At 37.2% G+C, this 11,934-nt stretch overlaps 1 protein-coding gene and 1 pseudogene across 1 annotated transcript; both read right to left on the bottom strand.

Annotated features, from left to right (window-relative positions):
* Nucleotides 1-3,153, bottom strand: part of LOC135223486 (galactosylgalactosylxylosylprotein 3-beta-glucuronosyltransferase P-like) — a 17,471-nt pseudogene extending 14,318 nt beyond the window's left edge.
* A 1,841-nt stretch (nt 3,154-4,994) lies between these two features.
* Nucleotides 4,995-10,901, bottom strand: LOC135223931 (uncharacterized). Its single transcript, XM_064262852.1, has 5 exons — nt 10,869-10,901; nt 8,944-9,091; nt 8,216-8,313; nt 7,109-7,229; nt 4,995-5,126 (listed from the first exon to the last, which is right to left on the bottom strand). The coding sequence occupies exons 1-5, from the start codon at nt 10,899-10,901 to the stop codon at nt 5,062-5,064; spliced, it is 465 nt and encodes a 154-aa protein (XP_064118922.1). The 3' UTR covers nt 4,995-5,061.
* Between the last annotated feature and the right edge of the window lie 1,033 nt (nt 10,902-11,934).

Below are 11,934 nucleotides of genomic sequence, written 5' to 3' on the forward strand. Positions count from 1 at the left end.
GCCCAATTATTAGTACTGTAGGATCAATTGCTTATAAACTATCTAAATACATTACTAAATTGTTATCCCCACTACTTTGGAACTGTATCTAATCACACATCCGGAATTCTCTTGATCTTGTGGAAAAATTAAATAACATTGTACTAGACCCTGGTGATATCTTTGTCAGTTTTGATGTATGTTCCTTGTTTACAAAAGTCCCCATTGACTCTGTGCTAGAATATTTAAGTGATGAACTTGTATTGCATGAATTACCTATGCCCGTTAGTCACATAATCTCATTGATTAAGTTGTGTATTTGTGATTGCAGATTTATTTCTAAGGGGGAATATTATCAACAAATATTTGGTATGGCCATGGGTAACCCTTTATCACCTCTCCTTTCAAACTAATATATGGAATTTTTTGAAAGACAACACCTCCCGGATATCACACTTGTCTCCTTAAAATGGTACAGATATGTAGATGACATCTTAGTGGTCTTACCTGTTGGTATTGATGTAAATGATTTATTGTCTAAACTGAATAATTTAGTGCCATCCATAAAATTCACTGTTGAAATAGTAAAAAACAATGTCATCCCTTTCCTAGATGTATTAATACATAGAGAATCTTCCCAATGTAAATTCAGTATTTATAGAAAACCCACAAATAATTTAACATATGTACATTTTTATTCTGGCCACCATCTAAATATTAAAATTTCCATTTTTTCTTCTATGTTCTTACGTGCTTTGCGTATCACGAGTCCACAATATCTTGACCAAGAAATAGAATACATAAAAATGATAGGAAACGATCTCTGCTGCCCACCTCATATAATTGATTTATGTTATCAAAAAGCTCACAAAAAGTTTTATAGTGTGCTAGTAATGAAAAAGAAACCCCAAAATATGTCGGTCAGTCAAGTAAAAATTCATGTGTACATATTAAGCAGTATATGTATTCAGTTAGAACAGCCAGACTTCCAATGCACTGTTTATCCATCTGAGCGAAAAAATCTCATTGCATAAATTGGGGCGATACCTCTGTTGCTAGGTCTAATGATTATGTTTCAAGAAATTTACTGGAATCAGCAATTATACAAATCACTTATAAAAACAACCTAAATCTCTCTCTCTATCTCTCACTTGCTCGCTATATTTATATCCTATTTTCGTCTTTTCACTCATTTTTTGGGACATTTTTGTAAAATTCATGTTACTAAGTAGTATATGCCTCCTCGTTTTTCAAAATGTATTGTTTTCTGGATGGATCATCTGTTGACCATGTGTGTGCTCCTCCAAGGTGTGGCTGCCTAAAAATCGCTAATCTTGCCCTCGGAACGCGTTTTCCTCGTTCTGTTAGTGAAATTGGAGGCCTTATGCTAATCTTGTAATGTCAGTTTGGATATTAAGCCTACTTTTACTATGTTTTTGCTCGGTATGATCAGTTGTGCCTAAGTAAATGGTCGTGTTAGACCGAAAGTCCTTGGCTCCCTCGCCTTTCATTTTCCTCGTGGCAAAACCTTTATATATATTATTAATATATAATAATAATTATATATATATATATATATATATATATAATATATACATATATATATATATATATTCCTCGAAAACTCTTCCATGGAGGATCAGATAGGTACAGGAAATTAGCAACGCGTTTTCTTATAAGTACTTAAGTCTTAAGTGTATCAGCATTCATTAAAAATTGTCTGCGATAAAGATTATGATGGATAGGCATAACTGTACTATGTATATATATATATATATATATATATTATATATATATATATATATATATATATAGTATACATATAATTTAGAGAGAGTATACAACTAATACATCTCCATAATATTTTGATTTACATATCAATTCAATTACTTTCTCACTTGCTTGCAGTAATTTTGAGCTGAATCAGCAGACTTATTAAAAAAAATTTGTGTTGGTTAACAATACCTGCTCTATGTTCGTACAGGTTCAAGTAAGGAAGAACCATGACAAGTATCACAGCTCCTACGACGGCACACAGCAAATTTTGGACACGGCAGCGCCTGAAATAGAGTTGTGCTCCTAAGACCAGTTATATATAGTATATATATATATATAATATATATATATATATATATATATATATATATATATACATATATATATATATATATATATACATATTATATATATATATTATATATATATATATATAAAGTGTGTGTTTGTGTATGTAGTCAAAAAGTCAGGGGGAAAGTTGTATAACAGTGGTTTTTAACCTTTTTATTACCACGCCCCCCCTCTAAGAGTTGGTTCTATCTTTCACGCCGCCCCCCACCCTTGCATCTATGAGTAAAATGCCCTCCCAGATTTAAAGGAAAGTAAAAAAAATGAGAAAGAGAAGGGTTTCGAGGGATAGGGATGGAGGTAATAATTACAGATCAATGTCAACCCAACGACCCTAACTAGAGCACGTGACTAGAGTAGCAGAAAGTAACGTTATAAGGCGATACTTTGCAATTTTTCATCAGCGTCTGAATATTAGTTCACTCTTCTTAAGAGAATAACGAATATAATTAGAGATTTTTTTTAATTTTTCCCTAGGGCTCGCGTCTCCCCTGGGAATTGCTGACGACTACCCCTTTTGGGCCCCCAGGTTAAGAACCACTGCTTTATAACCTCCGATCAAAACCCACCAACTACGCACTGAGACCATTCAAGAACCTCGTGAATAATATATTAACTAATATTGTCCCCAGCTGGAGCAGTAATTCAGAACGAACTCTTGTCTTGCCTTCAGTGAGCTCAAGTGTTGCCTTAATTAATGGAAATGAAATCACGCTGAACAAATCCAATGCGGAAGCGACTGGCTTGAAGTGGCTTCGATTTTCTGTTTTGATTCGAATAACGACGAATCTAACGTCGAGCTATACTATATCCGATGATGCAGATTCCTGAATGCTTTATGTTTCACTTCCACGAGCGGCGATTTTATCAAGATAAAGCAAATCTTAAGAGGCTTGGTTATTTCACTTTTGATTTTCCGAAAAAGGCAGTTTTCTACTCACATGGTACTATGGTACGGAGGTTCACCAGCGTTCTGACAACGTACGAGCGGGTCGTCAGCTAAGTGTGTACCCTGACCCTGTTGTTTTATCTTATCTGTTACGGGCCACATCTTTCAGATGAAGGGAAAGTGATACGAAATATATTAATAATATAAGAATAATAATAATAATAATAATAATAATAATAATAATAATAATAATAATGATAATAATAATAATAATGACACCAATTGTCATTTCCCTCGTTTTTTTTTTCTCTCGCTCGAGCGGAGTTAAGTAAATCTTAGTTTTACCAGACCACTGAGATAATTAACAGCTCTCCTAGGGCTGGCCCGAAGGATTAGATATTTTTACGTGGCTGAGAACCAATTGGTCACCTAGCAAACGGGACCTAGAGCTTATTGTGGGATCCGAACCACACTATATCGAGAAATGAATTTCTATCACCAGAAATAAATTCCTCTGATTCCGCGTTGGCCGAGCGGGGATTCGATAGCTTCGGCCCACCGGAATGGCAGCCGCGAGCGCGAAAAACCACTCGGCCAGCGAGGAACTGCACTCGAGAGGAATTTGAGATAGTTTTACGTAATGTGATTTCGACTTTACCAACTGTTTACAAATGTAATACTTCGTATGCTGATCGTCCAACCTCCAATCAATACCAAATTCCAACCCTTTATCCTCAGTAGTTTTTTTTATTTATTTATTTTATTTAAGGGTAAAGTTGGCTTAATTCGTGCGCCTGGCAACGATTTAGGCCAGGCCACCACTGGCCCGTGGTTAAAGTTTCATGGACCGCGGCTCATACAGAATCATATCGAGACCGCCGAAAGGTAGATCCGTCTTTGGTGGCCTTGATTATACGATGCACAGAAAACTCGATTACGTCGAAGAAATTTCGGCGCAATTGTTATTGTTGTTGTTGATTATCGTGTTTAATATGACTTTGTCAGGGCATCTCACTCATGCACCCATTTGTTTATCAGGATCTTCATCGTTTTTATTTTCTGTTTGTCCTTTTGATTTCAGTCTTTATTCAGCTGCTGATATTGAATTCCGCTGTTTTACTGACTAATGATTTTGTTGTGGCAAATTGATTGTTCTTCCATGTATCTTCAACACTAAATTTACCATTGCGAATATCTGATGTCATTAGTTACTGTAGTGAAATGTGAAACATCTAAAAGAACATTAATTTCGATATTAAGAAATGTCATTAAAAAAGCCTCACCGTAAATTAGACGGTGCTACTTTAGTAGGCAGTCTACACGCGCATTTCTACACAGTTTCGCCGTGTTTAGTACTAGCCCGTCGGGGGTCAAATCTCCTTAAAGTAGCACCAAGGGTTGTTGTTTGAGATTAAGCTGGCCTTATGCCAGCCTCGGGGATCAATTGTGGTAAAATGCACCCCCGACGGGCTATAAGGACTTCTTACATTTTCTTTCTAAATTGTTCTTTTTAACCAGTTTTTTTTATTTGCGTAATTCAGATTCCTGGAATATTCCCATTCATAATTACGTTTCCTTGAAAATTAGATTATCTATTTCGGTGTATCCACATATTGTAATATCCAATTCACTTATTCTTACCAGTTTTCTGCCTCAAGCTCAAAGACATAGTCTAATTTACGTGGAGGATTGTGAATGACATTTCATGATACTGAAGTTTTGCCATCTAATTTCTGAGACTACTTAATACAGTAGGCCTACTAGTCATTTCACTGTTTCCTGAGACTAACTTATATCTAATTCAGTTTCCTGAGACTATTTAATACTCACAAAGGTAATTTGACCGATAATATAAGAAAATTCCACTCCACTGCATTTCACAATTTGAATTTACAGTTTTGAAAAGACCTTTGAAAAGACCTCAAAAATAAATCAGAGACGTACGACATCCCTACTACCACAGGATTTACAATGAGAAAAAGTAAATAAATAAAAAAACCAGTTGAAGCTGAAAGTTTAATAAGATCTGTAATCAAGAAATGTTTTTCCGTTGATAAATGCTATGCAGTTCACCAGCAGCCCTCTTGCTTGGTAGCGGTGTAGGTGAGGTTCTGGTTATTCAGACCTAAATCCTCTGCGAAAGAAAAAGAGAAGAAGAGTAAGGAATTATAGGAAGATTGTTTACATTTCTTGGTGATTGGAAGCACCAAGGACTGTGGAGAGTCTGCTGACGCTCCCAACGATGGTTCTTGAAATAACTACTTTGACTTAGGTACTAGGTAGTGTACTTGTAGTGATACAGGATATACGTTGGACATGGCCGGAATTAAGGAATAGCTAAGTGCAGGAATATACTGGCAATTGAGCAGGTACGTAAGAGATGTAGGCTAACCTGCCCTTATGTAGGTTAGGTGGTCTAGGTTTGTCAGAACTCAATTTAGGGGAAACAACCGACTGGACTAGCTGATCCAGTTTTCTCTGCGTGAGGATCCACCCTCCGAAAAAGTACTTTAACACGTCCAAACACCGGAGATTGGCACCCGTCACGAGTCATTGATGGTGAGAGCAACAGCTCGAGACCTCTACTATCCTTTTGAAGTAAGCATTTTCTCCAAAGTTAAAAATTAGTAAGGTCATATTTTAAGATTACTAGAGGTTTGTGAAAGTCTAGCCATGCACAGTGCAAACATTCCTCCATGACGCTTTTGAAATTTTTACTTAGCTACCTACTATACCTAGGTAGCTTAACACCAACAATTTAGAAGGTTGACGCCATCTCGATGTTTGTGGAGTCGCTTGTGTCAATAAACTTTCCATTCCATGGGCTAAATCCGCACACCACTTGGGGCACTTTCTTCACAACAATCGTAGGATAGAGTTCAAAGGTAAATTCTAGGTTAATTACAGCTGAACGAAAAAATATTACTTTAAATTCATGTTCAGGGGGTAAAATTTTATAGAAAAGCGTCAACTGCCATAGTCTTGCTCACTGCGGAATTTGGGCTTAGATCTATACCTTTAAAGGTCAAGTTTTAAACATTAACCATTTAGAGCAGTTTGACCATGTAGCCTACTGTAGGCTGGTACTAAATGCCAATGAGACCCCTGCACGAAGATGTCCTTTATTAATATAATTCTCTCGCCAACCAGTATAGAAATATGCATATAATGCAGTGCAGGTGATATACTAATCTGAGAAAATTGCTGAGATAATAAGAAATCTGCCACCTATTGTTTTTTGTGTTTATGTTAATGCCAGAGTGGCCGGTACTAAACATTGCAGCAGCTCTGCAGGATGCTATGTTTTGTACCAGCCCCTCAGGAATTTAAGTAAAAATATTGACAAAATATGGAGAAGTTCAGATTATCTCACCTTTACTGCATTAGGTATATACATAATTTTCTACATTGTCCAACCGTAAAATTGGTAAAAAATTATTAAGTGTCGTATATTAGACTTAATTGATGTTTATTGATTAAGATTTACCCCAGCTATGTGGCTCTTGTGCTCCCAGAATTGAATTGATGGGTAAATGTATTTGTTATATGGTCTGGTATTATCTCTTTGCATTCTGTGCATATTTGTCTAAAGAGGAACTAGTATGGCATTTAAATAGTAACTGTATTGAGAACACCATCTATTGTAACTGATCTCAGTCTAAAACCACAAATTAACATTCACTATATTCTTGTATTGGTACTATTTGATTTCAGAAGGGCACTAAAAATATTCATTGCAACAGCAAAATATGTCATTGGATAATGGAAAATTACAATTGGAAAAAAAAAGGCTTTAACTGTGCTTTGAAAGATATCCAGAGTGCCCAATTTAAACCAAACCAAACCATGTAATCCCAGAAACAAGATGTATAGCTCATTTTAACTTAGAGATTTACTCCTTGTGATTCACTTGCAACTTATTTTATAGAGCATGATGTTACTTAGCCATTTACATTTTACTAAAATTCCATAAATGAAATAAAAAGAAGTGGCTTTGCTTCTGGAAGCATATCAACTGTTTCATGCAATATTATCATTGAAGTGTGTTTTTCTCAAGAGTAATGAAACTAGTATTAGGATTAACATGAATACAACTCTAGAAAGAAAGAGACTTACCAGCAAATTCGATCATTTGAAAAAGTTTGCTCCCATCAATGGATGGCATCCGTGACAGGAAATGAATGCAGTAGTTTGTCACACCGAAGATACTGTAGCAGTCATACTCAATAGCAGTATCCTAAAGGGAAGGATATTATGGTAGTATTGATGAGACTTAATGCTAGATAATATTCCATACTGTGTACCCACTAGCTTATAAAATATTTAGTGTGAATTTATAAATACACCAACATTCACATATATATGACTTATTGAACCATCATAATAGCCCATGCAGTGAAGTTTGATTTACAGAACACTGTTAGATTATATAATAAAAGATGTTCAAGTTTGCCTGTGCTGTGTAACTCATCTGCCCTCTTGGATTCTCGGTTATCAGTAGTAAACTCTTGTGCAATTGCCTGTAGTACTTTTTAAAGTATATGTATATATTAGCTGTGCATATGGATCAGCATAATTTAGAAAGCGCTTCAAAATGCCAGAATTTTCATTGTTAGTGATATGGTGATAAGGGTTTGACTGTCAGTTGTTAGGAGCTTGCTTGATCGTACTCTTTACGTCAGATTATTTAGGCTGAAGAGGGGAAATGTGGAAATTCCACAAAATTCTGCTATCCTCCAAATCTTACAGCTTCAGAGCTGCAAGAATGATAACATTTATGAAATGCAACACTTTTATTTATTTATTTTTTTTTAGAAAATATTCATTAGTGCCATTATCTTCTAATCATGTTCATAAAATTTTTTTGCAAAAATTACTGTCTTTCTCTTTCCTTTTAAAGGATTATGGCAATCCCCTCCCAAAATGTATCATCCTTGGTTCCTATTTTCCTTTAGTCTCGTGCTTAAAAATAAGGTTATTAGGTATTTGGGGTTGAAGATTAATTTACTATTTCATCTTTCACCAAGCAAAAAACCTTAACCTATTATTTATAGACTTTTACAAAGTTTCTGCCAGTTTCTGGTATGATGCTATATTCACTAAACACTCTGGATGCAGATTTATGCACACACATTTGTATGTATGTATGTACATATGTATATATGCATATATAAATGTATGTACGTACTAGAGTAACAAGCACATAAACCTGAATAACCTTACCTCATCAATAGCAATGATGTTGTAATCTAATTTTGGTGCAAATGGAAAGGGAAACTGCTGTTTGAAGTGACCTGGTACTCCATCGTGTATCAGGTTGGCTGTTGAAATTAAGGTATATTAGTTATCATAGTTAACTGAACTAAATAGACAGAATATTATTCTGGATTATAGCTCAGAATTTTTAATTACTTATCATCTGGTAACTTGAAAAGTATTTCTTTATTCAAAACATTGCCATTGTAGATAAACATTTATTAGGTATGAATATTTTCTCTCTCTTGCAAAGTAAGATTACTATTATAATCATTGCTTTGCAGTCAAAATATATGAGGACACAAGAGAAGGAGAATAATGATGAAAGCAATGTTTTATTAAAGTGTAGCCAAGGGATAGAAAAGTATCAAGGAGATGAAGTTGTCAAAATTGTCATGAATATACATGCAGACCAGAACTAAAGACTAGGGTTTGGATGAAAGTAATTGTGTGTACTGTTCTTACCTTCACCTCCCCATGCAGTCATAACCCTTTCCTCACCATCTTATAGACTGGCCAGAAAGAGAACAATACTCTAAAAGCTAAGACTGATGGTCTGCCACATGTAACGAGAAATATAATGTGTGTCCAATAGCTTGTGGTGTGTGTGTGTGTGTGTGTGTGAGTGTGAGGTTATGGGTGAGGGAACTTATGCCCTGGTGGTTATAGAACATACATAGCATGCACATACAAACCTGTTGCACTCTGGATATTTCCATCAGGACCATATTTCCTGCATGAGTAAGTGACATTACCATTACCAAATTCAGGATTATCTGTCTGAAAGTTGAGGTCGTCACACCAGCAGTCTTTCTGAAAGGCTGCTCCTCCGGGTGTCTGGAACTGGTGTAAAAAAAATTATCATGAAACATGAGAACTTGCTACAAATACTGTATTGAAAATAATTAAAAGGAAATAAAATTTCTATGAATTCTTAGGTTATTAAATATAGTAATCAAGTAATTACAATATGTGCATGTAAACATAGTATTCGGACGAGTAATCAGAATTTGTAATTGTGAAGTGGTGCACACTAAATGACGCTACAGTAACTTTTCTAGTCTTCAGTAAGCTAGCAAATGAAAATAATATTAAGTCAAGGTCTTATACCGTTGACCTCATTCTAACATCTGATATCTACAGTGCAACCTCGACATACGAAAGTCCCAGCTTACGAAAAATTCAAGTTACGAAAGCAAATACGAAGATTTTTTTGCCTCTGCATACGAAAATAATTCAGGTTATGAAAGGTTGTTGCTGAAAAGTCCCGAGATAAGCCTGGACCGCCGAGAAAAATGTTAAAACTCGTGCGCCACCAACTGAGTAGAATCGCCAACCATCCTCCCACTCTCCATTGGTTCGTGATGCTCGTCACCGCCGTAAGATCCTGCTCTCCTACTGGTTCAGCGTTCTCTCCAAAGTTGTGCTCCTACGCAAAGGCGTTCTTCAGCCACTGCGTCGCACTTTTGTTATCGTACGCATGCGGAATTCGTTCGTTCACATATATGATTTTGTTTGTTAACGTAAATTCGTGTTAGTGATTTCTCTTTGTACTTTATCATGTTGTGTGAGAACTTAATTAGTATACTACATGCGGTTGAGTGTGATTGCTGAGGAATACAGCTGAAATACATCGACGATAGGCACCATCCTTAAGCAGAAGGAAGCCATCAAAGCAGCTACACCTTCCAAGGGCGTGACTATTTTGTCCAACAAGAGGAGCCACATGCACGATGAGATGGAGAGGCTGCTTCTTGTATGGATAAAAGACAAAGAAATCTCTGGCGATACGATAACCGCGACGGCAATCTGCCACAAGGCCAGTGCTATTTTCGGCTATTTGATTGCCCAGGCTGAAGATGACAGAGGAGAAGGGACATCGATGCCAACCCCAGACTTCAAGGCTTCTGTTGGTGGTTTGAAAAATTCCAGAAACGGACAGGTATCCATTTGGTGGTGCGGCATGGGGAGGCGGCCAGCTTGGACACGAAAGTGGCCGAAGCCTTTATTAAGACATTTGACGAGATGACGATCAACGAAGGCTACTGTTCTCAGCAAGTCTTCAACTGTGATGAGACTGGCCCTTTTTGGAAAAAAATGCCTCGTCGGATGTACATCAGGAGGAAGAGAAGAAGCTACCCGGGCATAAGCCTATGAAAGACAGGCTTACGCTCGCACTTTGTTCGAACGCCAGTGGGGATTGCAAGGTGAAGCCCCTACTTGTCTATCATTCGGAGACTCCTCGAGCCTTCAAGGCCTACAAAGTGCCAAAGGAGAAGCTTCCAGTGATGTGGACGGCTAATGCGTAAGCCTGGGTAACGAGACTTTGGTTCAACGAGTGGGTAAATCTGTGTTTCGGCCCGACAATGAAGAAATTCTTGGAAGAGAAGCGCCTCCCTCTGAAATGTCTGCTGTTGTTGGACAATGCCCCTGCTCACCCTCCTGGCCTCGAGGAAGATATCCTAGCGGAATATTCTTTCATCAAGGTTCTTTATCTTCTGCCTAACACCACCCCTCTTCTCCAGCTCACGGACCAGCAAGTGATATCGAACTTCAAGAAGTTGTATACGAAACATCTTTTCTAGAGACGTTTCGACATCACCGATATCACAAACCTCACCTTGCGTGAATTTTGGAAGGAGCATTTCGACATCGTCATATGCATCCGACTCATCGATCAAGCTTGGTAGGAAGTTTCGAGGTGAACCTTGAATTCTTCGTGGAGGAAACTCTTGCCTGATGCCGTATCCGCCCGATACTTCGAGGATTCACATGGGCGAAGCTGATGCAGATTCAGAAACTGTTGACGATCCTGAAACTTTCTCAACCAGATCTTGACGAGATCGTTGCACTCGGCAAGTCCATGGGGCTGGTCGTCGACGTGGACGACATCAATGACCTTCTCGAGGAGCACTAAGAGGAGCTTACGATGGATGACCTGAAGGAGTTGGAGGCCATGCAACATAACGTCGTTCAAGAAGAGTTCTCTAGCAGCTGTGAGGAGGAGGAGGACGACCCTATGACAACGGAAGAAATTAAGGATGCTCTAGCTGCTTTTCATAAGGTGCAATCATTTGTAGAAAAGAGACACCCCGAGAAGGCTTACACAGGCCGTATGCTTGCTCAGTTCAATGACGTTTGCCTGAGTCGTTTCAGGGCGAAATATTGTTGAAAAACAGGCAGGGAGACGCCAATCTTCCTTGGATAGTTATTTTTTTAAAATTAGGCCTTTTGTAGGAGTAAGCCAAACAGGAAAGATCCAATGTATACTACGAAAAAACAGAAAGTTGAAAGTGGTGAAGAAATTGAAATTTTGTAAAAAAAAAAAAATAATAATAATAATTTTAAGTTTTTTGTAAAGTTAAGTGTTAACGTTTTGTGACATTTGTTAATGTGTTTCGTAAGTTTAGTGTAATGTTCCTGACATTTTTTAATGTGTTTCGTAATGTTAAGTGTTCAAGTTTTCTGCCATTTGTCCTCCTCATCTGTCGCCACTTTCGGAGATCGCCTCACTCGAAAGGTAAGGTTCCAGATTTTACTACATACGTACGTATGTACGTACAGTATTTCTTGTATACCATGTACACTAATACACTTTATATACAGGTATGTAGTACATATTAGTAGTATATGTAGTTTAAGTTAGGTATTGAATGGTCCAAATTGTTGTTTGTTCCGATACGAAT

Source organism: Macrobrachium nipponense, chromosome 10 (genome assembly GCF_015104395.2).
Source record: "Macrobrachium nipponense isolate FS-2020 chromosome 10, ASM1510439v2, whole genome shotgun sequence".
Classification (NCBI taxonomy): domain Eukaryota; kingdom Metazoa; phylum Arthropoda; class Malacostraca; order Decapoda; family Palaemonidae; genus Macrobrachium; species Macrobrachium nipponense.

What these genes read in the sequence shown, in the direction of transcription:
- LOC135223931 (XM_064262852.1), bottom strand. Translation starts at nt 10,901, where the DNA reads ATGTCGAAATGCTCCTTCCAAAATTCACGCAAG. An exon ending in ACATCATTGCTATTGATGAG is followed by an intron (nt 7,230 to 8,215) that starts GTAAGGTTATTC and finishes CCTTCCCTTTAG; the next exon opens with GATACTGCTATTGAGTATGA. An exon ending in TCAAATGATCGAATTTGCTG is followed by an intron (nt 5,127 to 7,108) that starts GTAAGTCTCTTT and finishes TTTCTTTCGCAG; the next exon opens with AGGATTTAGGTCTGAATAAC.